The sequence below is a fragment of the Argentina anserina genome, chromosome 5 (genome assembly GCF_933775445.1).
Source record: "Argentina anserina chromosome 5, drPotAnse1.1, whole genome shotgun sequence".
NCBI classification, from domain to species: domain Eukaryota; kingdom Viridiplantae; phylum Streptophyta; class Magnoliopsida; order Rosales; family Rosaceae; genus Argentina; species Argentina anserina.
Window position 1 is genome coordinate 1954618 of NC_065876.1, and position 26100 is coordinate 1980717.

Sequence of the window (26100 nt, forward strand, 5' to 3'; positions counted from 1 at the left end):
CATGGAACACAAAGGCACAGAGATCAATCTGATGGTATGTTTGGGAAGTAGTAGTCTCTTTTCTGTTTCCAAATATTGTCCTTATCTCTTGCCTTTCGATACGGCCAGATGCAAATGTCCAGTTTAAGCTGCTCCTGCATGAACACATAGTAGGGACTTGCATTATCGCTGAAATAGCTTCTTTGGCAGTTACCAATTCTCCTGAAGTACTTTGCTTTAATAGAGTCAATCGCCTTTCAAAAAATGACGGGCTGTGTAGGTATATTGTCAAAATCGTTTTTTTGTACCTTTAGGATCCAAGTTCTCTTGTTTATTACTCCAGTTTGACCTGGCCAGACCTGTCCTGTGAATCTTAAAAAATGGATATGTGCATTCCCAATTTGTGTTAAAACTTCCATAGCATAGATGATAAAGAATCTCCTCACTTTAGAAGAAAATAGTTCTCTAACTAGTAATCCCTGTTTCTGAAGAATTATAGGTGGCTAGTGTGATCAGTCTTCCATAGCATAGATGATATGTCCTTAAGTTTTGATTCTTCTGTAGCTTCATTAGGTTTGTGGAACACCCAAGAAATTTGCGACCTGTCTTCCTTTTTCACTTCAGCTCCAAAGGAGCAGGGATTAAATTCTTGGTCTGAATATGAAATATGTTTGTGTTGGAGCTCATTGATTGCAATTTGATGTCACATTACCTGATTATAGGACCAGGGGGATCTGGAGGCAGAGGTGAATTTGAGTGATGACGAACTCTTAGTCACTGTTCCTGGGAGTGCCTACTCTTTAGCAAATCATGTGGATTCTACAAAGATGAATGAGGAGTTGGAAGAGGCTCCAATATCAAGAATAATCGCACAGTAGGAGCTGAGACTTAACAAAAGCAATCAATAAAACTGTTTCATCATTCGAGTCCTATAAGCTGTCTAAATACAGCCAAATTGTATATAGTTGTGTGATTTATCATCGAAACCATCAAGCCTTACTTTGGTGGTGGTGATCCAAAGTTTGCAGCTGAGAGAACCTGTGAAACACAATCTTTGGCTATGCCTTGACTGGAGTGCGATCTCTTCATCCATTAATGCCGTTCACCACAAGAATTGTGGAAGCGTTTTTCGTCCTCCATCATCATCCATCATGCGGTATGACTTATCCATGCATGGTAGAGTGCTGGAATAATGAAGTGGAGACACAGATCATCAATGTTATTAATAAGTTTGTGAAATCCATACGCTCACTTGCAAAAGGTTATGAACAACGAGGAGTTGTGTTTAGTGGGATCAAGGAAGAGAGAGGGCTGATATGCAGGCAGTGTGCAATCATGGGAATTAGGAAAATTGGCAAATGTAGCAAAGTTGGAGATAATCAATGAAGAGGGAGCTGCTCCGACCGAATGGAAAGAGTTCGAAGTAAAAGACTATCTTTCTATGTATCTGAACATGTAGTGATGAATGTAACTAGTTATTCTTTGAGCGGTAGTTGTTTGGGTTGAGATGAATGTTCAAATTTGTTAGAGTTCAGTGATATTATATCTGATCAAGCATTGCCGGGTGTACAAAGTTTGTGTTTTCAATCACAGTAGTATGTGTAGTCGTGTAGACATGATTCTAGTTTTGTTATGTGAACCATCGTCCCAAACTAAAGGATAAATTTCAGTTTATTACTTTGAACTGTCTTTTTTTCTTCAGTAACGTGTGCCCTTGTGCTTTCACTTTCAAGATAAATTTTCCTCAAGGCAAAAATTTTAAAATAGTACATGCAATGTTCTAAAAAACAGCCGCATAGGCCGTCTAGGTAGCGCCTATGTGCTAGGCGGTGGGTCACCGTTGCGTTTTTAGGCTATTCGGTTGTTTATGACAATCGGGTGATTAAGCGGCCATCTAGGCAGTTTGACTTTTAATTTTTTTTTAAATCTCATTTTTTTTGGATTTGGGGGTTAGACTATTTGTGATTGTAAAAAAATATTTACCTTTTGTTCTAAATTTCTAATATTATGGTATGAACTTCAGATGAATTGAGACTATTTTGATTTTTGAACATTAATATTGAACACTTTTTTACTCATTATATATTTTTAATCATATAAATAGTATTAAATACATGTATAAAAATAAATAAATATGTAATAATTTAAAACCGTTACATATTTAAAAACCGCTTAATCGCCGTCTAGGCGTTTGGCGGTGACTATCCACTTAACCGCCTAGCGTTTTTTTGAACCTTGAGGTATGAATTACTAAGAATAAAAGTGAATTTACTTTTGCAAACATCACAATAGTGTCTGAGATTTAACATCTGACATATTTTTAGTGCATACCATCTAGACTGCCGTCAATCATTTTTGCCATTATTTATTTTGCAAAGGGTGATTTAGTATTTCACACACTCTTCATGAAAGTGTGAACAATGGCTGAGGAGAAGCAAACGCCGCCGTGGCAACCAACCTCCGACAAGTCCTTCCCATTCAAGAACATTATTTGGAAAGACTCTGAAGTCGGGAACACGTCTTAATGCATATCTCCAACCAACAACTACAACAAAACAAAAGTTAATGCATATCCCAGCGACAGAGCAGACAAGTTTGACACGAGTGATATATTGGAATCGAGCGCGGTCCGAATCGAATCGAAGATTTCGAGAAGCTCTCGCATAGTCGTCTCCTCCATAATTCACTCTAGGTCGGCCTCAATTAGATGCTCATTGGTGTTGGTGTTCCTTTCAATCACAATATTCGCTCTTCTTGATCTTTATCAGACGAGCTATGCCCTCCAGCTTGACCTTCGACGAATACATAAGTGATCCTCTGAGGACGGCTTTCACCGCAGCGGCCGCGGCTCATTGTCGTCATCAGCTTCTTCTTCTTCTTTGCTCTTGTCTTGGACTAGTTCCTTGGAGGTCATTACTGTTAAGATCGGACGGAATTGTTCTTCGAGGTCGGTTTATTTTGTCTCTGTTCAGTTCCTTTCATCATCAATGAAGTGGCATATTTGCCCTCAAAAGATTGACGGAAATCACATATATTAACGGAGATATTGACGGTGTGCATGTTTGCTGGGTCAAATATTGAACCTCATGTACCATTATTGGTTATTACAAAGTTGGTTTATCTTAATTCTCAGTGACCGAAACCTCATGTTAAACTTTTGCCTCAATGTATTATATTTAAGCCTACCACCCACATCAGTATCACACTATCACCAGTGATTGATGTAATATTAACTCCACCGAAGCATCCTTCGTGTTTGGCAATTGCGTGGGGTACAGAATGTTAGAGACATTATTATTGTTGGGCCAAATCCGTAATTTTAACATCACAGACGGCTCTCACTCACCGACCATCGTTCCAAACTCCCTCCTTTCCCCCAAAACCAAATCCCCAACAAAGAAAACAAAACCATTCTTTGAATAAAATTGGGAGGTGGGTTTCTCAATCTCAATTCTTAATCTTAAATTCGCATCCCAAATTGTCAGATTCAATTTCCTGATCCGACCTTTGGTTCATTCTGAGCTGCCCATTTCTCTTTTTCACTTGTCTCGGTTTCTTCACAGATAAAACGCCAACCAAAGGTTCAAACTTTGCCACATTCCGTCTTTGTTTTCGGATTCTGTTGAATACCCAGTTCGCTTTTGATTACCAAGATCGTTTATTTTGATGCTGGTCGTGTGATTAAAGGGGGTTCTGATATTGGCTTAATGTGAAAAATTGGGGATTTTGATGATTAGAGTGGTGAAGCTGATCTGGGTTTTGAACAGTTGGGAATGGAGAACAGTGGAGAAGCTCTAGATGATGATGGCTCTGGATGGTTCGAAGTGAAAAAGGTCTGTGCTTTTTTCTGGGTTTTAATCCTTTTTTTTTTGTTCTAATTTCTTCTGTTTGTTCACTTTGTTTCAGTGTTGCATTTTCTGTAATTTTAATGAGGGGAGTGAATAATTAAGAGTCCAAGTTCAGTTTATAATCTAAAGCTTGACCATACTTTGATATATATATATATATATATATATATATATATATATTTTATGATGTTGTATTGTAATTGAAGTTGATGAGTCTTGCTAAGTAAAGCTTTGTTCTTGGCATATGTCTTCATTGTACTAACTAAAATTGAGCTTAATTGTAAACATGGAACTGTTGAGTTTCGTTGTGATCATCATATCAATATGTAAAACTCTTGCTACTTCTGAAAGTTAGATCATCTTTTAGGGCAAGGAGGTGGTTATTCTGATCATGGAATTTAACTTGCATGTGGATTATGGCTTCTTGTGTATAACCTTCAAATTGAAATTTTGACAGAGAATTGTTTGTGTCAGAGGAGTTTACTTGTTAAAACTTGAGAAATATGCTGCAATGCTTTCATGCTGATATTAACCCCTAATATAGATATGTATGTTTTTAAAGAACTTGATTTTATTTCAATAGGTGTCTGCATGCTTTTAAATTTTACTCTTTTTTTGTCTTCTGTCCAGAAACAGAGAAGTAGCTCAAAGTTGTCTCTACAGAATTGGGTTGGGGGATGTTCTGGGAAGAATGCTAACCCTTCTCCTTCGAGTAGTCACCATTTATCAACTGAGAACAGTAGTAATTATTTTGGCAAGCGCAGATCCCAGCTTGCAAAGACAAGGGGAAATAGTTCTGTACAAAGCCAGGGAAGTGATGCGAGTTCCATTCCCATGCCAAATAAGAGTCAAATAAATGTTCCCTGTGATATTGGCATCGACAAGCAAGGTGCTAAATGTCCCATGTCACCTCCTTCATATATTACAAATCCTGATGGTGAAACTAGAGATTCAGAGAAAATCCCTGCAAATGATAACTCTGAAGTGGTTCATAAAAGTAAGAGGGGTGATATAGAGGATGAGGGTTTGGCACTTCCTCATACGAATCTTGTTGGCACCAGAATCAAGTTTGGTGCTATTGGAGATGAAAATCTGGTGGCTTATAAAGAGCATGAGAATTGTCATAGTTTTGTCCCTTCTGCGAATTTACAAGAAGTAGAACTGTTTGCAGCAACTGCAGAGGCTAATATTGTCTCTCATGAGACAGCACCGGTGGATATTAAGGTTCAATTGTATGAAGGTAACTGCAAGGAGGTGAATATTATATCTACTGAATATGTTGAGGAGCCAATTCTGAATGACAAAATGGTTGATGTGGATAACGGTGATCTAAATTGCAAGGATATACATACTGAAAACATTGAAGCAGTTGCTGATGATCCTGTAAGTGGTAGCACTTTATCTTGTGAAGAGGGTGGCACAGTGGAGAAAGTTGAAGCACCTGTGGTTGTAACTGAGGTAAGTAGTCCTGCAATTTTAGAAGAGTCAGGACCCGATGGCAGATCAAGTGAAGTTCATATCTCCAAAGATGAAGACTTAGTTACACCTGGCAAGAGCACTCCTGAAATTTTTGCAGAGCCTACCCTCACAGCATCTGGAAATTTTATGTCAAACTCAAATATGAGTGCCCATGGAGATTGTGACGCAGGTGAAAGCAAAGAAAGGTTTAGGCAGCGACTATGGTGCTATCTCTTTGAGAATCTTAACCGGGCTGTGGATGAGCTTTATCTTCTTTGTGAACTAGAGTGTGATGTAGAGCAGATGAAAGAGGCCATTCTTGTTCTTGAAGAGGCTCGCTCAGACTTCAGAGATCTGAATACTAGAATAGAGGATTTTGAGAAAATAAAAAGGGCTCCATCTCAGTTGATTGATGGGGTGCCCATCACCTTGAAGAGTGACCATCGGAGACCACATGCTCTTTCTTGGGAGGTAATGTACACTTCTTCTGCTTATCAAAGACATGTTATTCTTAGTTTGATATAAAATTGAAATCTTTTTGTTTTTTTTTCTCCATCATGATCATATTCATGACAGATTTCTTGCGCTTTTTAAATTCCTGAAAATGTTATAATCTAGTAAACTTCTAAAGTTCTAATCAATGCTGCATGCAGGTTAGAAGAATGACAACTTCTTCACACAAAGCAGAGATACTGTCCTCATCTCTTGAGGCTTTTAAGAAAATTCAGAAAGAAAGAGCTAGCTTCTCTGCTGTGAATGATGCTAAAGTTATGGGCCTTAAGTACACAAATATCCATTCTAGGGACAACCTCAATAAGTCACCTGCAACAAATGATGGAAAATTTTACTTTAATGAATCGACAATGAAGTTGAGAAGACACAGTGGAGGTTCAAATCTTGTTGAAGCCGCCCGTAATGGGAATCATAACACTGAATCAAGCAGTTCGAGCAGAGTAAAGTTGGTACAAAATGGGCGTGTCTCGCAGAATTCATCTGCTTCATATAGATTGCCTCTTAGGGATAGTTCTTTTGCTGGAAAAATTAAGAGAGAGCAGTCTGGGTCTGGGTCTGAAGCCGAGAAGCTGCTTGCTAGGAGAGAAAAACTGTCAACAGAAAGTGGTGTTGAAAAAATTGCCAAGTTGAATGATCAGTCCAAAAAGCAAATTCCACATTTAGAAAAAGATAAAGAAAAGAGGAATTCAGCTCCATGGAAATCCATGGATGCTTGGAAGGAGAAGAGAAATTGGGAGGATGTTCTTTCCTCTCCTTCTCGCGTGTCTTCCCGAGTTTCACATTCGCCTGGCATGAGGAGGAAAAGTGCTGATCGTGCACGAATGTTGCATGATAAACTTATGTCTCCTGAGAAGAAGAAAAAAACTAGTTTGGATCTGAAGAGAGAGGCAGAAGAGAAACATGCCCGTGCTATGAGAATCAGAAGTGAGCTAGAGAATGAGAGAACTCAAAAGCTTCATCGTAGTTCAGAAAAGATGAACAGAGTTAATGAATTGCTGGCTGTCAAAAATATGAAGTTACGGGAGGGAATGCATGCTCGTCATCAACGCAGCGAGTCTCGACATGAAGCACATCTAGCTCAACGAGTGAAGAGAGCTGGTGATGAAAGCATCAAAGTTAAAGAGGTTCAGTTCATAACTTCCTTGAATGAAGAAAATAAGAAGCTCAGCTTGCGCCAGAAGCATCATGATTCAGAACTGAGGAGAGCTGAAAAACTTCAAGTGATAAGAACTAAACAAAAAGAGGATATGGCACGAGAAGAAGCTGTTATAGAGCGGAGGAAACTCATTGAAGCTGAAAAGTTGCAGCGTCTTGCTGAAACACAGCGGAGAAAGGAAGAGGCTCAAGTTAGAAGGGAGGAGGAGCGTAAAGCATCAAGTGCAGCACGTGAAGCAAGGGCCATTGAACAACTTCGGAGGAAGGAGGAAAGAGCTAAAGCCCAGCAGGAGGAGGCTGAACTGCTGGCCCAGAAATTGGCCGAGAGACTACGTGAAAGTGAGCAGCGCCGAAAGTTTTACCTGGAACAGATACGAGAGAGAGCTTCCATGGATTTCAGGGATCAATCTTCACCTTTATTGCGTCGAACTTTAAACAAGGATGTTCAGGGAAGATCATCGTCAATTAACTGTGGTGATGATTATCAAGTAAGCAGTTTCTCAGGCTTAGGAAGTTGCACGTTTGCGGAAAGCGCTAGTACATCACAACAGTCAATGAAGCGGAGGATTAAAAAAATTCGACAGAAACTTATGGCACTAAAATATGAAATTCTTGAGCCCCTTGTTGGTGCTGAAAATGCTGGCATTGGATACAGAACGGCACTAGGAACTGCTAAGGCCAAGATTGGGAGATGGCTTCAAGAACTTAAAAGACTCCGACAAGCAAGAAAAGAAGGTGCTGCAAGTATTGGGTTAATAACTGCTGAAATGATCAAGGTATGTAGGTTTCAGGGAGAATGTACAGCCTTATAGGCTAATATAAAAATTTGTTGTTTGCATTTAATGATCATTATTATATAAATTATACCATTTTTGTGTGTTCTTCTATCTGGAGTGAACACTCCACTTCACAGAAAAAGAAAAATTCCAAATCTGCCTAATCAGTTACTATGTTATATTTGTGCTGAAAGGCTTTCTTTCTTCAGATATTAATTCTATTAATTCTCTTACGAATCTATTATATGCTTGAAGATGCTTCACCTTTCTGATATCCATTAAGATTTTAAGTCTATTGTACTTATGGGATGATTGTCTTGTCTTGCAAATGCTGACATGCTTTTCTTTTTGTGTACATAGTATTTGGAGGGTAAGGAGCTCGAACTGCAGGCTTCCCGCCAAGCTGGTCTGATTGATTTTATAGCTTCTGCCCTGCCTGCTTCTCATACATCAAAACCGGAAGCCTGCCAGGTTACTATACATCTTTTAAATCTCTTGAGGGTGGTGCTATCTCTGCCTACAAACAGAACATATTTTCTGGCACAGAATCTCTTGCCCCCAATCATCCCAATGCTGTCTGCTGCCCTTGAGAGCTATATAAAAATAGCAGTATCCTTGAATCCTTCTGGTAATGTTAATTTCCCAACTACCAAAACGTCAGCTGAAAACTTTGACTCAATATCTGAAGTGTTGGATGGTTATTTATGGACTGTAACAACAATTGTCAGTCACATAAGTTCTGATGAACGACAGCTTCAAATGAGGGATAGTTTGTTGGAGCTGCTGATTTCCTACCAAGTTATTCACCGGCTGCGAGATCTCTTTGCCCTCTATGATCGACCCCAGGTGGAAGGGTCACCATTTCCATCTTCAATTATCTTAGGTATAAATTTACTGGTTGTCTTAACTTCAAGGTCTGAAACTGATTGTTCTATTGATTGGACATATGTTCCAACTGTAACACTCTTTGGAAATGGAAGTGAAGAGGCTGAGATTGGAAATAATGCTGAATATCATCCTCTTTTATCATTGGTGAATGGTGATAAAATTGTACATCTACCAGATGTACCAGAGGATGGACCAGTAGATGAGATGTGTAAGATTAATAAATCTGTGGAGTCAGTATCTGCTGCCAAGGGTAGTGAGAAGGAGCAGCATTATAGTCCGGTCAAAGCAAACAATGCTAACATAGCCAAAACAGATGATCCAGATTATCCCCAAAAGATGGTGAATGAGGATATTGTGGGGCCTTTTGCATCAGTGGAGGAAAAGAAAAACTTGGTCGATACTGGTGCAGAACATAAGAATGATAACAGAGTGAACTTGCAGCAACCAGTAGCATTTCTTCTATCGGCAGTATCAGAGACAGGGCTTGTCAGTCTCCCTTCTTTGCTGACATCTGTGTTATTGCAGGCAAACAATAGATTGTCTTCTGAACAGGTAACCTTGTTATCAACCCCAAAATAGTCTGCTTGAATTGATGATTCTGAATCTGCACTGATTTCGCACTCCCATTGATATTAGCCTCATTGTTGGTTGGTGTTATTCTTACTGAGAAAGAGTTGTGGTAAGATATAACGAATACAGAGTTTGATACAATGAGATTTCACCCACATCCACTATATATTAGATCTTGGGCCTGTTCACCTATTCAAAATTTCGGGATGTATGCTTAATTTCCTACAATTATCATTGCTCTCTACATATGGCATCATGGTTTTGAGTATTGAACCTGAAATTAAATGTAAAGATAATCTTCTACTCTATTTTAGGCCTTGGATACCCTCCCATCTAATTTTGAAGATGTAGCAACTGGAGTACTGAAGGTGTTGAACAATTTGGCTCTTTTGGATCTCAAGTTCATGCAGAAAACGCTAGTAGGTCCTTTGAATTTTTTTTTTTCAATTAGGCTCCCGAACGTTTCAATGAATAGGCTTCCAACCTTTTGATATACTCACTTTTTAATGTCATCTTGAAATTATTTGCAATGGCCTTATTATATCTCTACTTTCCTGATATGCTTGCAGGCTAGGCCAGACCTAAAGATGGAATTTTTCCATTTGATGAGTTTCCTGCTTTCTCATTGTACCATCAAGTGGAAAGTAGCTAATGATCAGGTAAGAGATCTATGTCACATTTGGTTTTATTGTATTTTCGTAGTAACTGCAATTCGGCTCTAAAGTAGTTCTGTTTACCTGTCTTATATTTTGTGTCTAAGGTGGGGCTGCTTTTGCTTGAATCGCTTTTGCTCCTTGGTCACTTTGCACTGTTCCACCTTGGGAATCAAGCTGTCCTTCGTTGGGGAAAGAGTCCTACCATTATTCACAAGGTCAGTGAAGTCTTCCCTTCAATTTTAATATCCTTGAGTTGTATGGATAAACTAAATATTTAGTGGGTGAGGACAGGTATGCGATTTGCCATTTGTATTCTTCAGTGATCCTGAATTGATGCCAGTCTTGGCTGGCACACTGGTTGCAGCCTGTTATGGATGTGAGCAGAACAAGGGTGTGGTTCAGCAGGAAATGAGTACAGATATGCTACTCTCCCTGTTACGATCTTGCAGAAACATCTTGCCAGCAGTTAGATCCAATTCTAACTTGGACAGTTGCCCAGCAGATGACGTGCCCCTAAGATCCTGCCGTAACAATAACAAGAACTCGAGGGTTTCTACTGGAAAGGCTGTTGCTTCTGGAAACAGCATGAGAATTGGCAAGATGAGAAGCCATAGGGAAAGTAAAACGATGAGGACTAGTGAAGAGTTGGCTCCAAAGCTGATTCTTCCATCTTCAGAAACTGCCTCTATGATGCTGCATTGTAGATTTCCTATCAGCTTCATCGATAGAGCAGAAAATTTCTTTTCTACTGAGAACCCTAGCATGGCTGGAGTATGAGCTCATGTGAATGCTGATTTTTTTCAGCATTCTTGCTTCGTTTTCCTAGTTAGACCATTAAATTGCGATGCCGAAGCTTCCTTCTAAATCGAATCTGCAGCAGACTTGTCTTACTGTTGGAATAACAGAGTATAGACATCAGGGCTTATCAAAGGTATCTTATCAAATTATTAACTTCCTAGAATACAAGTCGAAAAGCAATTGTTGTTGTACTGTAGAATTGACAGAATAAACTTGTGGAAATTCAATTTTTTGGCAACTGACATTCTGCAAGTAGGACTGTTATGGTTCTTGTGACACAGTAGACTTGTCGAGTGCATAGATGATAAAAGGTACTGTAACGCAAGCATGTATCATTTTCTAAATCTTCTAACAGAATTTTTTTCATCAGAAATATATGTATTTAGAGAATGGCATTTGAAGCTGAACCACTATATGGTCTTATAGTTTATACAACTAGGCCTTGGCCCACCCCATAATTTATGATTTACGGGACACTTTTTGTTCAATTTTTTTGGCATGTCTTCAGATGTGGCCCTATAATTAGCAAAAATGTGTCTTCACTCCCACAGCAGAGTTGACCCTACTTCAGCCTAAACCCTTTGTTATAGTACACACGAGTTCTAGCAAATTGGCGTTTTGTCAAGAAATTTTGGAGAGATGCATAATGCTTTAAGTTGAAACGAACGCTACTTGATCGAGAATGACTGATTTGAGTTATGTGAAACATAAGAAATTTCAGAAATCAGAAACGTTGATAGAAGCAAAGAACAGAGGAAAGTAAACAACTTAAATCACCTTCATTAGGCAATGACAAAGCTAATCCTCCGAAACATAGAAATTAGTCAAATTACTCAAATCCAACCAAAAGCACTAAACTTTTCTGTTTCTACATACGATCAATTCTTATCTATTACTAAGTCCTACTTGAACTGATATCTTACCTCTTAACCATTCTCAACGGTAACCTCAATTTAGCCATGAAATGAGATTGGCTTCGTTTTCCTCCTTAAGCCTAATGATCTTCACTTTACCTTGGAATATGGAGACTCTTAGCTTAAGTTCACCTATCAACTCAAACACACAGACATTACCTAATACCAGATGATTGTCCTCCTTAAATGCTTTCCAACCAGTCCCTGAAATACTTGCTTGGACTCGGTGATTGCTGTGTTCACTGACAAAACACTGAGCAGTCCAAACTTTCTCATCTGAATTCTGTAGGATCACATTGCAAGAAGTGCCAGGTTGACATAGATGTTCAGTCGCAAAAGATGCACTTATATACTGCAAACATGAGAAAGCTGAAGGAATGTTATTACTTAACGTAAAGTTATGTAGCATGCTGCTCGTTGAAGGTGTACATTCTCAAATGTCAGGAGAGCTATTACCGCGAGAGAGAGGCGCATGTATGTAGCTGTCATATTGAGCATAAATATTGGCTTGTCAGATTTGAAAATGGTAGCTGTGGTAAGAATATTTTGGTCTTCATCAGCTGAGGATCCAGAGGGAACTGAATAGTGGGCAGGATGCATATCTTGAGTAGCTCCTTGGTTCTTCACTTTAGGTGTTCCATCATTTCCTGTTTAATTCCCATGATTAGTTCAACAGAAATGATGTCCATGACAGATCTCAAGAGGAAAAGTACAATAACACAAACAACAGGATTTGCAAATATACATACTTCCAGCATGAATGGAGTATTCTGTTTCCAGAACCATTTCCTCAGTATGCCTGTTAATCTTCAGTTCAGTTCGGAATATGGAAACTCTGAATGTACGCTCCTCTATCAACACGAACGCACAGATAACACCTTTTACCAGATGATTGTCCTGCTTAAATGCTTTCCATCCAGCACCTGAGAATCTTGTATATATACACTTGTATTTGTTTTTGGTGGTAGTGCACACAGCAGTCCAAACTCTCTTATCATCTGGAATTTGCAGGGTTACATCCCAAGAAGTACCTGGTCTGCAAAGATGTTCCTTGGCAAAAGATCGATTTATGTACTGGATATATGTGAAAGATTAAGGGTTGTTAAGTACTTAAATATTATGTAGCAAGCTGCTCCTCAAGGAGTGCTTGTTAATTTTTATCCAAAACTGGAAAGAGCTTACCACAAAAGAGTTGTCTATGTATGAAGCTGTCATGTTGATGATAAAATATGGCTTGTTAGATTTAAAACTGGTAGCTGCAGGAAGATCATTTTGGTTTTCATCAGCTGAAGATCCAGTGGAAATTGAAGTGGCTCTAACTTTTAAATGGGCAGGAAGCATGTTTTGATTAGCTTCTGGTTTTTTCCTTTTTGGTCTGCCATCAACTCCTGTATACATTCATAAACTATTCAAGTCATTAAACACAGATGATGTCCATGGAACATCTCCAAAGGAAAATTCTGCTACAAGTTTTGAATGTGGGTAACCTAATTATGCGTACCTCCTCCATAAATAGGATAATCTAATTCCATATCGTTCCACTGCAAAATGCGTACTTGGAAATGAGAACATTCACCTTCATAGCTGAACACTGCCACACAGCCTTCATCTAGTGAGTAAAAGTTGGCAAACTCTTGCCATCCCTTGTTTAACCAAATTCGGCCACCACGAGTGGATCTTCTCAACTCCAATTTCCATGGTCTTTCGCAATTTGGGACCTCGAGGAATAAATGATCTGCCATGCAATTTCTGTACTTCCTCACAGCTGCCTCTGGAAGTTCCTGTATCATATACCAACAAAACATGTGCCTTAAGTCCATCATTCAAAAGATGAAACAAGACCGAAGGTATTGAAATCATCAAGATGAAACTTATAATGTACATCAATCAGTATATTAGAGATAGTTGAGCCAAATCAAGCCTCAAACTCACTCGAGTACCACACTTGGCAACAACTGATAGTAGTGATGTTAAAGTTTGGACTACCCCTTCTATCATTGCCTACAGATTAAAACTGAAACTACCAAATTGATTGCAAAGTGCATTGAAAGCAGATATTTCTAATTTTCTACCGAATCAAATGGCAAAAAGTCAGGAAGTTATTACAAAGGGAGATGTACCATCAAACATAGGTTTGAGTTTACAACCTTCCCATCTAGGACATCGTAATCAGTGATGATCTTTAGGAAGAAGCTTGGAGAGTCCTCCAGAAAGTCAGATCCTTTTATGTCTTTCTTGCCAGAAGAAGGCATTGTACGCAAGAATGTACCTTCAAAATGGGAACATGTCTCCATCAATTACTGTTTCCATCTATATTGGCTGACATTCAGGTGGTGATATTTTCCCACGATTAATTCGACAGGAAAACATCCAAGGCACATCTCCATAAGAAAAATATCTCAAGTTCTAAAACAGAAAGTTGCATAAACACAACAATGCCTCAAAATACGCATACCTTGTCCACGAATAGGGTAATCCATTTCGATCTGTTTCCAATGAAAAATGCGTACTTGAAAATGGGACTGTTTTCCTTCATAGCTGAACACTGGAAAGCAGCCTTGGTCTAGTGAGTAAAAGTTAGCAAATTCTTGCCATCCGTTCAGTAACCAAATTCGGCCACCAAGAGCTGATTTTCTCAATTCAACTTGCCATGGCTTTCCACAATTTGGTACGTCAAGGAATATATGATCAGCCATACAATCTCCATACGTCATCACAGCTGTCTCTGGAAGTTCCTGCACAAATTCCATATGTTACTCAGATTGAGATGCTAGCAGCGTAGGTTAAGTAATATTTGTATCATAAACAAACAACCATATATACATCACAGCAACCAAGATTGAAGGCATGTAAATCAACCCATTTAAAACTAAATGAAAACAACACAGATACAATAACCATCTTGTTACATAGCATTTCCAAAATCAAGCCTCAAACTCATTAAATTACTATACTTAAGACTCTTGATCAAAAACTTTAACCCAATAAAGTTGTATTAGTTGACACCTTCTTCAATTGGATTTCGAAACGAACCTCAAAAATTCATGACTGGAAAAACCTCAGTACAGTAACACCAGCACTGCAACTGTACATATTCCATAAACTGAACTACAGTGAACTTGAATAACAGAGCGCCAATCAAGCTAGAAACTGATGGGAATGCACAAGAAGATCAGGTAAATGCAACAAGTTACCAGAACCCATTTACCCTGTACCACTTCAATACTAAACTTTGGATTGACCAACCATAAATTGATCAAAATCGCAGAACTTTCTCACTTCCAAAGGGCCAAGAGTCCAAGACGAATCTCTTTTACTATAACGTGAAGAAGAAAAAAACATGTAATTTCTTTATTTTACAACTATTATTATTTCTTTTATGGGTAAAGGTCTCACCTTTCAAGACTAAACATGAGAAAATTAGCAAATGTAAAGGCTTCAACTGTCAAGCTGCAACTGGTTCAGTAATCAAGCAGATGCCTTTTTCGCTAAAAGAAAATAAAAATCAAATAACAAAAAAAAAAAAAACTGAAACTCTATACAAATGGAACAAATGCATGTTTCAAGAGGTTTTCACCTTAATTTCAAGCTAAATAAGATGAGATATGGAGCAAATGCATGTTTCATCTCATAAAGTTACAACCTTTGAGAACATTAAGAGTAAAATTTAAGCAAAGTCCAAAGCTTTACAACCTTCCCATCTCTGAGGTCGTCATTAGTCACAATCTTCAGGCAGAAGCTCGGAAATTCATCTGGGAATTTCTCCTTTCTACCTCTCTGGCCGGAACAAGAAGGTAACAGACGTGGAGGTGTAGCCATTTGAGGCTCAAAGATTCAAATGTTGAAGCCCCTTCTTGTTTTTTGGAGAAGGAGTTATTTCAGTTCTGTAGTCACACTGCCAGAGTCTAAGTCTGCCACAGTTGAATCCTTGCAAATAAAGCAGTTGCATGGCTAATGGATCCAAAGCTATACTGAAAGAGATCTCACCGGTCGTTTAAATTTTACATCAACGGTGAGAATGTGATTGAGCATATAGACAAAAGATGTTGAATGACCATTTTTACCCTGTTCTAATGATCATATTATAGCTTATGAAGGTTTAGTCATCCACATTCCACAGTGATAATTCTCCGAGTTTAGGGTACTATATTTTGCATTAGTAGTGTAGTTTTGACATGTAAGCTTTTAGTAATTATTACTATTCAACTACAGGTGGTAAAAGGAACAGCTAAGCTCAGAACATGCACCTTATAGAATCCAACCACAACTGCTAATTTTACTCAGTAATGTCATAAAATGCTTAGTTCCAAACTCACAACACTTCAAGTTCCAAACTCGGATCAAATTCTAATCTTTCCCGTCCTCTAATTCTATTAACTATTTCTGATCTCAGGCAATCTACGCTCCATGAGTTAAAGGTTTACACATCACAACATATCTTGTCACCAGTTCATAAGCTTAGTTACTAAAAGTTAGATGATGATGGCTTCTTCTTAGCTGAATTATGCTTGCCTTCAAGCTTGTCTTCACTCCTTGGTTGATTTATCTTCTCTCTTGCTCGGTATAGTGAAACTCTGAATTTACATTCCTCTATCAGCTCAAGCACACATACATCACCTTCTTTGAAACGATTGTCCACCTTAAATGATGTCCAACCAGCACCTTTAACCTTTGCAGATACTCTTGCCTCGGTGGTTTCATACACAATCAATTCAGGAATCCAAGTTCTCTCATCTGGCGTCTGTAGGGTCAAGTCACAAGAAGCACCCACTCGACAGAGATGTTTTGTGGCAAATGATGCATTTATAAACTGCAAATATTGAAAATATAAATATATTCAGTGGCATTGTTTTAGGGGTTTTCCTTCTTGAAAAAGAAGTGCATTGTTTGTTGAATAACAGCTTACCATTTGAGAGCCAGACTGTAAGTAATAAGCTGTCATTTTGATCATAACCAATGGCTGGTCAGATTTGAAACTGATATGTGTGGGAAGAACGTCTTGGTGTGCATTACCCGAGGATTTGGAAGAATTTGAAAGGCCTCTACTCTCTAGCTACTTTTAAACAAGCATTAGGCATGCCTCCATGAGCACTGGTTCCTTTTCGTTTTGGTATACGATCAGTTCCTGTTGAATCAATTCCCATGATTAATTCAAGACAACCCAATATCTATCGAAGTTTTAAAGATGGTTGCACAATAACACAGCAGAATTTCCATGCGATACATACCTCTTATTCCACGAATATGGTACTCAATTTCCACATCATTCCAATGAAAAATGCACGCTTGGAAATGAGAATGCTCGCCTTTATAGCTCAGAAGTACCAAGTACCCCTGCTCAAGTGAGTAAAACTTGGCAAACTCTTGCCATCCCTTGTGCAACCACATTCGGCCACCATGAGCTTATCTTTTCACTTCAATTGGCCAGAATGTCTCACATTTTGGTACCTTAAAGAATATGGACTCTTCCATACAGTTTTGATACAACCTTACAGCCATTTTCGGAAAGTTCCTGTACAGTAATTTCCTCAAATTAATGTGTACAACTTTACACAACCGCACTGTTCAACAACCAACTAATTAAAACTAAACATGCATTATGCATTAACAGTGTCTGTCTTATGATTACTGCCAAATCAAGCCTGAAAATCACTAATTATAATACTACTTAGAACATAGTCAAATGCCTGCATTTATAAATATGAAGGCCCTAAAGTGAATTACAGTAAAGAGCATTGCCAAAATAAGACACAAATGATGAAAATGCAGCTAACAGCAGATAAGGTAAACTGCCCTACACTTTACTATTAAATTTTGGATGCCATTACCAAAGTCCTTAAACCAAACCCACACACTGATCAGAAATACACTGCAACTTTGCGACCTGAACTTCCCTACTTCAGACTAATTTCTTGTTGTTTTGGTTACACAAACCAAGAAATTTTAGCCCAAGACATACAATTTCTTCCTATTTCTTTTAATTAACAAAACAAAATCATGTAAAGGTTTCAACTTTGAAGCTGCAATAGTTCAGAAATAAGCAATACAAGTCTCTTCCATTCACTCTTTTCTAAAAATACTAAAGGGCAACATGTAAAGACTTGAACTTTCAAGCTGAAAAACAAGTTCAATGTAGGAAAACGTGATAGAAGAAACAGTAGAGGTATCTGAAGCTCAACCCTTGTTGGAATTGAAACAAAATTTTTTAGCAAATATTCAACTCTCAAGCTTACTGAAGCTTTCAACTTCACGAAGTTGCAAGCTTTAAGTTGAAAACAAACTATGCAAATTTAGGAGGTTTGAGTATACAAAGTATTACCTTCCCATCTCGGAGGTCATCATCAGTGACAATCTTAAGGCAGAAACTTGGGGAGTTCTCTGGACTTCGGGCGCATCTCGCAACTGAAGAAGCCATAGGAGTGTGAGAATGCAGCCAGTTGTGTCCAAAGGTCTAAAGCTTTGAAGGAAATGCTTCAGAGCTGTGTTCTAGTGTGTTCCTCAGAAAATGGGTCCTAGCTGTTCATCACGATCCATTGTCGTTTAGACCCTTCACTGTCGTTCTCTGGACTTCGTGAGCAATCTTTGATGTGGGACATATTATTAGTTGTAGTTATTGTCATCCGAGCCGAGCTGACAAGGCATATACACATACTCGATAAAACAAAGATGTATGAGTGTATGACAAGTTAACAATTTTCATAGATTGCCTCAAAAACACCAAGTTGATCTGTTTGGCAAACAACACATCATTTTTGTAATTGATGGCAATTACTAACCATCCTTCTCCCACATCTCTCACTTTGATGGACAAACAAAAGAAAAGAATGAATAAAAAGAAGAAAAAAAAGAATAACAAAGACTTCAACCAAACCATAGTCAAAGGATGAAGCATACACACCTTGAAAACATTCTTCAGATCAATAACAAAAGTCCTCTATTCTAGGAGAAGATTTTGGTGTTGGCATAACTTATAGATAAAGACACAGCTCTTTTAGCATGAAGTTCAAACCCCACACCAGTAATTAGATAAATGAATTGCACCTAAATCCAACCAAAAGCTCTCACTTTCATACTCGAAATAGTAATATAATCATAATCTCAATCAACATATTATTCCTTTTCATAAAATAAAAAACAAATTATCCCTTATTCTGATACTTGACTGTATCTTACATCTAACCTCAGAAAACCCTGTCCTTTTTTCGCCGACTTCTACACCTCACTGTGCTATTTGAACCTCTAACAGTGCTTATGCCTTAACTAAACCATAAGCTGTTTAAAGTTCCAAACTTTGATGGACCCATTTCACCGAACACATTGTCCTTGTCCTTGAGTGGTCCACCAGACCACCAGTCTTGACTATGCTTGTTTATCAACCAAACAGCTTCACATAATCGATGTGATTTGCTTCAAGGAAGGTGCATGCTTTGTGTTTGAGCTTCACTGATCGCGTTGATGGTAAAGTTTTGAGCTTTGAGGTGAGTTTTGATGTAGATTGTTTTGATCAAGCAGCTTCTGGGTTGGTTCTTTACCTACTGATTATACCAGCTCCTCTAGGAAAAGTTGTTATTGAATATAATATGTTGTGATTTTAGGTTAACTTGAGGTAGCTCTCAACTGGTCACTGGTCTTGCTTTTGTGTTTGGCAGAGTTGTATGTGGTTGTTTTATATGTGAGATGGTCTGGTAGTGAGTGTAAAGCATGTTCCTTTTGATGTTGTATATTGAATTTGAGATCTGAAACTGTTATGATTGAATCTGTGTCTCTTAAGAAAATGCAATGAATGTTTTTGATTTTGATCGGTGGATTAGAGGCATATATTTTCTTTCCCCATGTTTGGTAAGTGCAGGATTGGAAATCTCCGGTGGAAAGTTCTATACCAAATAAAGAAGAAGTTCTAAACCTATCCATAAAAAATTAAGTTCTGATTTAATGCAAGCCTTTTGAAGAAGATACATTCGAGACTGTTTACTTTCTTCCCCATTTGCACTGAATTCTCAGTAGGTCACCAGCTATTCTTGGGGCATATAGATTAGCACAATTTTCCAGTTCTTATTCAAAGTTTATCTTTCCGGTTCTTATTCAAAGTTTATCTTTCTCCACTTTGCAGTTCATTTCCATTAGCTGAGTGGGTAAGCTAAAATTTGAGTTACAAATGGAACTATGTGTCTCCTTGATTTTGTTTCTGGTTTCTCTGCCTGCATTTTTGGCCAAAGAAGTCGGACATGCTAGCATTGTAGTTGATGGGACAGTTTCTATTGCACATGTTGATAACAATTTTGTGTGTGCCACTCTTGATTGGTGGAATCATGAAAAGTGTGACTACAACCACTGTCCATGGGGATCTGCCTCTGTGTTGAATTTGGTAAGCAACCATAGGGGCATTTGGAATTTCTGCTTGTCATATAGTCAGAAAATGAGTTCAAACTAATTTGGTTTTCTCTTTGCCAGAACTTGTCTCATCCTTTACTTGCCAAGTCAATTCAAGGTTTGTCTGTCCATATAAAAAAGTTTGCATCATTTAGACTTCACTGGCTATTTTAGTTGGATTCGAGTGTCTTGACTAACACCTACGAACTTATTTACTCTTCAACACGATGGTTTGATTTAGCTTTCAACCAGTTGAGAATCAGAATTGGGGGTTCTTTGCAAGACCAAGTATTGTATGATGTAGGAGATTTGAAATCTCCTTGTCATCCTTTTAGAAAGCAGAAGGGCGGGTTGTTTGGATTTTCTACAGGATGTCTACCTATGAGTAGATGGGATGAGCTTAACCATTTTTTCAGCAAGACGAGGTAAGATATATTAATTATGAACTTCCCTATAGAAGCAAAAAACATGGAGAAAATAAAGTTGACTGTTGTTATTTATATATCCTCTGTTGCTCTCAATTATGTCGTCTAGGCTAGGATTGCTTGTACTGTGACTTATGATCTGTATCTTACGTCTTCAGGTCCCTTGTGACATTCAGCTTGAATGCACTGTCAGGGAGGCACCACAAAGGCGGAAGTGTTTGGGTTGGAGATTGGGACTCTAGCAACGCTTATGATTTTATTAAGTATACTGTTTCAAAGGGCTACTGGATAAATTCATGGGAGTTGGGTATGCTTATTAAAGATATGAACATCTTTCTTGCCACTTATTTAGTTTTTGCTCCACTTACATTCTTCTCTGTCTTGCTGCAGGTAATGAGCTCTGTGGTAACGGTGTTGGAGCTAGTGTTGGAGCTGAACAATATGGAAAAGACATGATCAAGCTTAAACACATAGTCAACCAGTTGTACAATAGCTCCCATATAAAGCCTGTAATTTTAGGACCTGGAGGATTCTATGATCAAAAGTGGTTTGCCACGCTTCTACAGGTTTCTGGTTCAGACGTAGTTGATGTTGTCACTCAACATCTTTATAATCTGGGTCCAGGTAAGTTTGCATGTCAAATTTTTTTTATGACCGCACAGTATGTAAGTTCTAAAAGTGGGCGTAAACAAAGTTGTCTACCAATCAACCTTATTGAACAATAGAATGATGCATCCAAATTATACAATAACCTAGTTTTCGACAGATACCCAGTCATAGTCAACTATTGACTTTAAGAACCCTTCCTCTGTTTAACCTTGTAATCTTCAAAGAAGATATTAGCTGAAAATCTTCTTTATGGTAAGAGGTCTGCATGATCCAATCCAGTCAAATTTGTACTTTGGGCAACATTAGATTTATTCATTTAACTCCACTTGTTGGTCTCTTTTCTCCTCCATTTGACAATTCATTTGTCTTGTCAGGTGTTGATCCCAAATTGATGCAAAAGATTTTGGATCCAATTTACTTGGAGCAAATATCTGGTACATTTGTTAATCTTGCAGCAACAGTGAAACAGCATGGACCTTGGGCTTCTATATGGGTTGGAGAGTCTGGAGGAGCCTATAACAGCGGTGGTTTTAATGTGTCCAACACATTTGTGAACAGCTTTTGGTAATTATGATTGCCATGTTACATGCAATTTTGTGTATCTTCCATTCCAAACTTCTGCTTTCAAGAAAGGAGTAATCCACATTTGGCTGACATATTTTTCTGTAACTAACAGACCGCATTACTATTTATTCATGAATTACAGGTACTTGGATCAGCTCGGGATGTCAGCCACGCACAATACTGCAGTATATTGCAGGCAGTCCCTAGTTGGTGGGCACTACGGTCTCCTCAACAGAACTTCATTTGTTCCCAACCCTGATTACTACAGGTAAAGCATGTATGTTGGTGTGACTATTTAAAGAATTTCCTTTTACTTGACTTGTCAAATCCTGAATCGTATGTTCAAATGCTTCTAATGAACAGTGCACTTCTGTGGCATCGACTTATGGGACATGGTGTTCTCCCGGTTGATCGCAATGGAGCACCTCACTTGCGTGCTTATGCTCATTGTTCAAAAGGAAGCGTAAGTTCGTATTAACTTAGAGATTATGGATGGATTTGAAAATAAAAATAAGAACGTGTTCCAAGCTTCTTCTTACTATAGCAGTTTTCAATTATCTGATAATGTTGCAGGGCGGAATAACCCTACTCCTCATTAATTTAAGCAATCAGACTGATTTCACTGTCGATCTTAAAACTTATCTGGAGTTGGATACAGCTGCTCAATCAAGAAAGACTGGCAAAGGAAGTAGATTCATTCATGGTCTTAAGAGGACGGTTTCATGGGTTGGTCTCAAAGCATCAGATGGTCAATTACACAGAAAAGAATACCACCTAACTCCCAAAGACGGGGACCTTAGAAGCAAAATCATGGTCCTCAACGGGGTTCCATTGGAAATTACCAAGGACGGAAACATCCCAGAATTAGAACCTGCTCTTGTTCCCATGAGTTCTCCTATATCTATCACCTCTTTGTCTATCAAATTCATTGTGTTCACTCACTTTGAGGCTCCAGCTTGTGTATGATTTATCTTCTCAACCCTAAAGCTCCTATAGTAGTTGCTCATAGAATGCATGGGCAAATGGCAATTGTAAATTGTCTAGTAAACTGTTAATTCAAAAGAATAAAGTATATAACATATTCATGCACACATTCCTTAACAGTTTTTAAGTTTTGTAGCGCCTTTGGCCATCTATAATATTTTACGTATATCCTGTGTGATTTTCTCTCCAATTAATGTAATTTTGGTTAAAGCTAACGGTTACTATATGCAAAGTGCTATGATGCAGTACTGCATATATGCAAATACTTATACATGTATTTACCAACTATATCACGAATCAATGATCATGTGTACAACACTCTAACTGGTAACTGATAACACATTCCTATTTAATGGGAAGGTAGCCTTTATCCAACAATGATGTCAAAAGTTGTATACAAAATCCAGATACACGAGTAAGACCACAATATATGCAAATACTTATACATGTATTTACCAACTATATCACGAATCAATGATCATGTGTACAACACTCTAACTGGTAACTGATAACACATTCCTATTTAATGGGAAGGTAGCCTTTATCCAACAATGATGTCAAAAGTTGTATACAAAATCCAGATACACGAGTAAGACCACAATCCATTACTCGTAAAAAATGGAGGGCAGGCAGAGTATTGCTAAATTTCGTGTAGGCCTGGCCATGGACAAATCCTGTATTCTACTTGCCGAGCAAGCGACGACCACGTTGAGTAGCACCTCTAACACGGTAGTGAAGCTCATCAACATCAGCATCCATATGACCAATAGCTTTGTTATGCCTGAAATTATCATGGGGAGTATTTAGTTAGATATCTGGCATATTTTGCCCGAAATAAGACTTGGTAAACACGTTAAGAATCTTAAGATAGAAACAATGTGATAATTATGCTAGCACACAAGTACTGAATCATCATAACCCACCTATCGATTTCAGACCCCATGTCAACGGCCATATCCTTCAGCTCTCCCAACAGATTACTTAAATCTGACAGACCATCATCTTGCTTCGCCTTTTCAACCTGTTAAGCCAACAAGGAATATGAAATTACATTTAATACATTTAGGAAAAGGAGATAGACCCATGTAATTCCTATATAAACTAAATTTAGAAGCAAAGTGCTTCCTTAAAATTAGGAGTAAAAGAGGAGTTAAAGAACTTGACCAAAAGGGTGAAGAAAAAAAGTTCAAATATCCAGCAAACAGGAATATATCAGTGATTTTGCTGTCGCCTTAGATAACAATGTACTCTCAGCACATAAATAAGTCAAGAACTACAAACCTCAACTTTCTGAAGGGCATTGGTGGGTTCAGGAGGTGGTGTTCGTGAATGTGATGATCCCTTAGGTGCGGGAGTCAGTCCCAGCTTCTCCCTTTCCATGTGGCTGCTCCTTTTGGTTGCAGCATCTGCATAGAGCAAGAAATCTAAACTTTAAAAAACAGCAGAGAGAATGAGAGAAAGAACCGCTACTTTAACGATATAATCCTTTTCTTCAGAACAACAAAGGAGCAGGTGAATCATGATCAGAAAGGGCAGATTATTACCTGCCACGATGACAGGACCACTTATTGTGCGGTTTTTCTTTGGTTTCCAAGTCTTAGAGAAGATGCCCCCAAGACTCCCCAGAAGCTTTTCACCCTGGAATAAACAGTATGAAACAATTAGCATCACTTATACCAAAAACAGCAGTAAAACCATTCATTCAAAGAGTACAAAAGCAAAACAAGTACTTCTTGGCTAAGTGAAGCGTATGATTTGAAGCTATTGTGCAATGCATGAGGGTCTTTAAAATTTACTACATAAGGATTACTTTATGTTCAGAAAGAAAGCGGCTTGTCAAGGCTGAAAGCCTGAAAGAAAAAATGTATGTGCATAATACAAACAGGAAAGTATCTCCTGCTCCATCTCATCATACAAAAACCATCATCTCCATAAGTAGATGTCAGATTAAAATCAACTCCATTAGTACTGAGAACATGATAGTTCCAAGAGTTACTGTTTCTTAGATTCTTAACTTGACACTTTTGATTCAATACAAAAATCCATACCCGACTGAGATCCTGTTCAATGTCAGCAGCAACCATGTGGGTCCTGGTGATTTGATCACCCTGGTGATGCAACATGGCCAAAGTCTTGGTAGCATCCTCACGTATATCTTCAGCAATCTTCAGGCACTGGTTGACTGAGGTTGTAGTCTCCTCGGCCTTATACACTGCATAACTTTCTAACTCTTCCACTGATTGACTTTCCAAGCCTCCTGAATCACGGAAGTCATTCTTGTACTTGTTTCTCTCTGCGTAAGTACTCTTGTATGAATATGAAGACGAATTCTCTTTTCCTTGACCATCATCAAAAGGATTGGTGCTAGTATTCTGTCCAAATAGTGTCTGCTTATCATTTGCATGCTTCTCATTCTGTCCAACTAGTGAATGCTTCTCATTCTGTCTGACTTGTGCAGGCTCGTCATCAAATGGGTTTGAGCCAGAGGAAGCAGGATATAGAGGGTCGACTGAGTTGCGCTTAGCAGGCCTTAACGGGGACTTCTTTAAACCAAACATCTTCAATGTCAGATATCCACAATTTGTTACACTATCGACGGGTTAAAGATCAGGGATCTTAATGAACTAAAAAATATGGTACTTTCAAATCTGTACAGAGATCAAGAATCCTGGAAAGAGAAAACAAGATCAAAATGTCAGAAACACAAAAGGGCCAATTACGCCATAAGGATAAATCTTCTACGCAAAACCTAGCATCAGCACAATTGATAGGCTCATAATCAAGCAGCACGATATAGTGGAAAACTCCAATGGAGCAGAACAATTGAAACAACCTGATATTCATACCAAGAACAACATCAACCATCATATCTAAACCAAAATCAGACAACACCCAAACAAAGCCACAATCAAACAGAGGAAAGAATCTATTCTATTCTAATTTCATCAATTGGGTATTCCAAAACACCAAACCTCTGACTTGGGTTGACTTCACCTTCTCCAATACTTCACAAACCCCACCACAACACACAAAAAACAGAATCAAATATACCCTTTTCTAATTCTCATCAACCACACAAAGAACATGAATAAAGAAAAACCCCGATAAACAAATTGGGCCTTGTCTGATGAACAAGAAAACACAAGAAGCAGTTGACCATGTAGATGATAACAAGAAAAAGATCAAAACTTGCGAAGACCCAAGTGAAAACAAGTTGTAATAATGATAACCCAGATGCAGAATCTACGAAAGAGACGAGTTTGATACCTGAAACCGCAACCAATGTGGGAAAAAAGATGAATGCTTCAGAGAAAAGCCCAGATCTTTAAACAGAGAGAGAGAGAGAGAGAGGGCTTTCAAGAGTGGGAAAGAGATGGGTTCAATTCAAAGGAAGACTAGGCAACACAACACGGAAGGAGGGCGCTGTGAAACGAAGTCGTCGTTTGATTTGGAGAGCGTGAGACTGAAGAAACTTGTGAGAAAGTGCCGTTGCTTGGCGTCCCCACCGTGTCTTATAATTTTCAACACATAAACGCAGCTTATTTTACCCTTCAGAAAACGATTACACACGTTTTTGTTAGTAAATTTTAAAA

At 38.4% G+C, this 26100-nt stretch overlaps 5 protein-coding genes across 8 annotated transcripts; 2 read left to right on the forward strand and 3 right to left on the reverse strand.

Annotated features, from left to right (window-relative positions):
* Nucleotides 1–3378: 3378 nt before the first annotated feature.
* Nucleotides 3379–11042, forward strand: LOC126795930 (uncharacterized). 3 transcript variants are annotated; one of them, XM_050522658.1, is made up of 9 exons: nucleotides 3379–3411; nucleotides 3543–3812; nucleotides 4458–5756; nucleotides 5939–7729; nucleotides 8090–9169; nucleotides 9502–9606; nucleotides 9757–9846; nucleotides 9948–10058; nucleotides 10135–11042. In XM_050522658.1, exons 2-9 carry the CDS (start codon nucleotides 3753–3755, stop codon nucleotides 10618–10620), a joined length of 5022 nt encoding a protein of 1673 aa, XP_050378615.1. In that variant the 5' UTR covers nucleotides 3379–3411; nucleotides 3543–3752; the 3' UTR covers nucleotides 10621–11042. The 3 variants fall into 3 exon arrangements, with proteins under 3 accessions (XP_050378615.1, XP_050378614.1, XP_050378618.1); XM_050522657.1 differs by having other exon boundaries at nucleotides 3381–3812; XM_050522661.1 differs by having other exon boundaries at nucleotides 3381–3812; nucleotides 10208–10386.
* A 547-nt stretch (nucleotides 11043–11589) lies between these two features.
* Nucleotides 11590–15374, reverse strand: LOC126793933 (B3 domain-containing protein Os03g0620400-like). Its single transcript, XM_050520567.1, has 6 exons — nucleotides 15249–15374; nucleotides 13053–13336; nucleotides 12738–12930; nucleotides 12305–12629; nucleotides 12012–12202; nucleotides 11590–11907 (listed from the first exon to the last, which is right to left on the reverse strand). The coding sequence occupies exons 1-6, from the start codon at nucleotides 15372–15374 to the stop codon at nucleotides 11590–11592; spliced, it is 1437 nt and encodes a 478-aa protein (XP_050376524.1).
* A 646-nt stretch (nucleotides 15375–16020) lies between these two features.
* Nucleotides 16021–17970, reverse strand: LOC126793963 (B3 domain-containing protein Os01g0723500-like). The gene is made up of 3 exons (XM_050520598.1): nucleotides 17875–17970; nucleotides 16462–16608; nucleotides 16021–16365 (listed from the first exon to the last, which is right to left on the reverse strand). Exons 1-3 carry the CDS (start codon nucleotides 17968–17970, stop codon nucleotides 16021–16023), a joined length of 588 nt encoding a protein of 195 aa, XP_050376555.1.
* A 931-nt stretch (nucleotides 17971–18901) lies between these two features.
* Nucleotides 18902–22685, forward strand: LOC126795932 (heparanase-like protein 1). Of its 2 annotated transcripts, none has more exons than XM_050522663.1 (10): nucleotides 18902–19033; nucleotides 19666–19920; nucleotides 20007–20043; nucleotides 20167–20350; nucleotides 20509–20657; nucleotides 20741–20974; nucleotides 21334–21523; nucleotides 21666–21791; nucleotides 21887–21986; nucleotides 22097–22685. In XM_050522663.1, exons 2-10 carry the CDS (start codon nucleotides 19711–19713, stop codon nucleotides 22487–22489), a joined length of 1623 nt encoding a protein of 540 aa, XP_050378620.1. In that variant the 5' UTR covers nucleotides 18902–19033; nucleotides 19666–19710; the 3' UTR covers nucleotides 22490–22685. The 2 variants fall into 2 exon arrangements, with proteins under 2 accessions (XP_050378620.1, XP_050378621.1); XM_050522664.1 differs by having other exon boundaries at nucleotides 18902–19013.
* Nucleotides 22686–23002: 317 nt separating this feature from the next.
* Nucleotides 23003–25955, reverse strand: LOC126795935 (SNAP25 homologous protein SNAP33-like). Its single transcript, XM_050522667.1, has 6 exons — nucleotides 25775–25955; nucleotides 24556–25175; nucleotides 24052–24145; nucleotides 23789–23913; nucleotides 23431–23528; nucleotides 23003–23288 (listed from the first exon to the last, which is right to left on the reverse strand). The coding sequence occupies exons 2-6, from the start codon at nucleotides 25063–25065 to the stop codon at nucleotides 23189–23191; spliced, it is 927 nt and encodes a 308-aa protein (XP_050378624.1). The 5' UTR covers nucleotides 25066–25175; nucleotides 25775–25955; the 3' UTR covers nucleotides 23003–23188.
* Nucleotides 25956–26100: the final 145 nt, after the last annotated feature.

What these genes read in the sequence shown, in the direction of transcription:
- LOC126795930 (XM_050522658.1), top strand. Translation starts at nt 3,753, where the DNA reads ATGGAGAACAGTGGAGAAGCTCTAGATGATGATGGCTCTGGATGGTTC. An exon ending in GATGGTTCGAAGTGAAAAAG is followed by an intron (nt 3,813 to 4,457) that starts GTCTGTGCTTTT and finishes TCTTCTGTCCAG; the next exon opens with AAACAGAGAAGTAGCTCAAA. An exon ending in GGAAAGTAGCTAATGATCAG is followed by an intron (nt 9,847 to 9,947) that starts GTAAGAGATCTA and finishes TTTGTGTCTAAG; the next exon opens with GTGGGGCTGCTTTTGCTTGA.
- LOC126793933 (XM_050520567.1), bottom strand. Translation starts at nt 15,374, where the DNA reads ATGGCTACACCTCCACGTCTGTTACCTTCTTGTTCCGGCCAGAGAGGT. An exon ending in ACATAGACAACTCTTTTGTG is followed by an intron (nt 12,630 to 12,737) that starts GTAAGCTCTTTC and finishes ACATATATCCAG; the next exon opens with TACATAAATCGATCTTTTGC. An exon ending in ATACTCCATTCATGCTGGAA is followed by an intron (nt 12,203 to 12,304) that starts GTATGTATATTT and finishes GGAATTAAACAG; the next exon opens with GAAATGATGGAACACCTAAA.
- LOC126793963 (XM_050520598.1), bottom strand. Translation starts at nt 17,970, where the DNA reads ATGGCTTCTTCAGTTGCGAGATGCGCCCGAAGTCCAGAGAACTCCCCA. An exon ending in ATGACCTCCGAGATGGGAAG is followed by an intron (nt 16,609 to 17,874) that starts GTAATACTTTGT and finishes GTTTAAAAGTAG; the next exon opens with CTAGAGAGTAGAGGCCTTTC. An exon ending in TACAGTCTGGCTCTCAAATG is followed by an intron (nt 16,366 to 16,461) that starts GTAAGCTGTTAT and finishes CAATATTTGCAG; the next exon opens with TTTATAAATGCATCATTTGC.
- LOC126795932 (XM_050522663.1), top strand. Translation starts at nt 19,711, where the DNA reads ATGGAACTATGTGTCTCCTTGATTTTGTTTCTGGTTTCTCTGCCTGCA. An exon ending in CATTTTTTCAGCAAGACGAG is followed by an intron (nt 20,351 to 20,508) that starts GTAAGATATATT and finishes TTACGTCTTCAG; the next exon opens with GTCCCTTGTGACATTCAGCT. An exon ending in GATAAATTCATGGGAGTTGG is followed by an intron (nt 20,658 to 20,740) that starts GTATGCTTATTA and finishes GTCTTGCTGCAG; the next exon opens with GTAATGAGCTCTGTGGTAAC.
- LOC126795935 (XM_050522667.1), bottom strand. Translation starts at nt 25,065, where the DNA reads ATGTTTGGTTTAAAGAAGTCCCCGTTAAGGCCTGCTAAGCGCAACTCA. An exon ending in TGGTCCTGTCATCGTGGCAG is followed by an intron (nt 23,914 to 24,051) that starts GTAATAATCTGC and finishes TGCTCTATGCAG; the next exon opens with ATGCTGCAACCAAAAGGAGC. An exon ending in ATGGGGTCTGAAATCGATAG is followed by an intron (nt 23,289 to 23,430) that starts GTGGGTTATGAT and finishes TGATAATTTCAG; the next exon opens with GCATAACAAAGCTATTGGTC.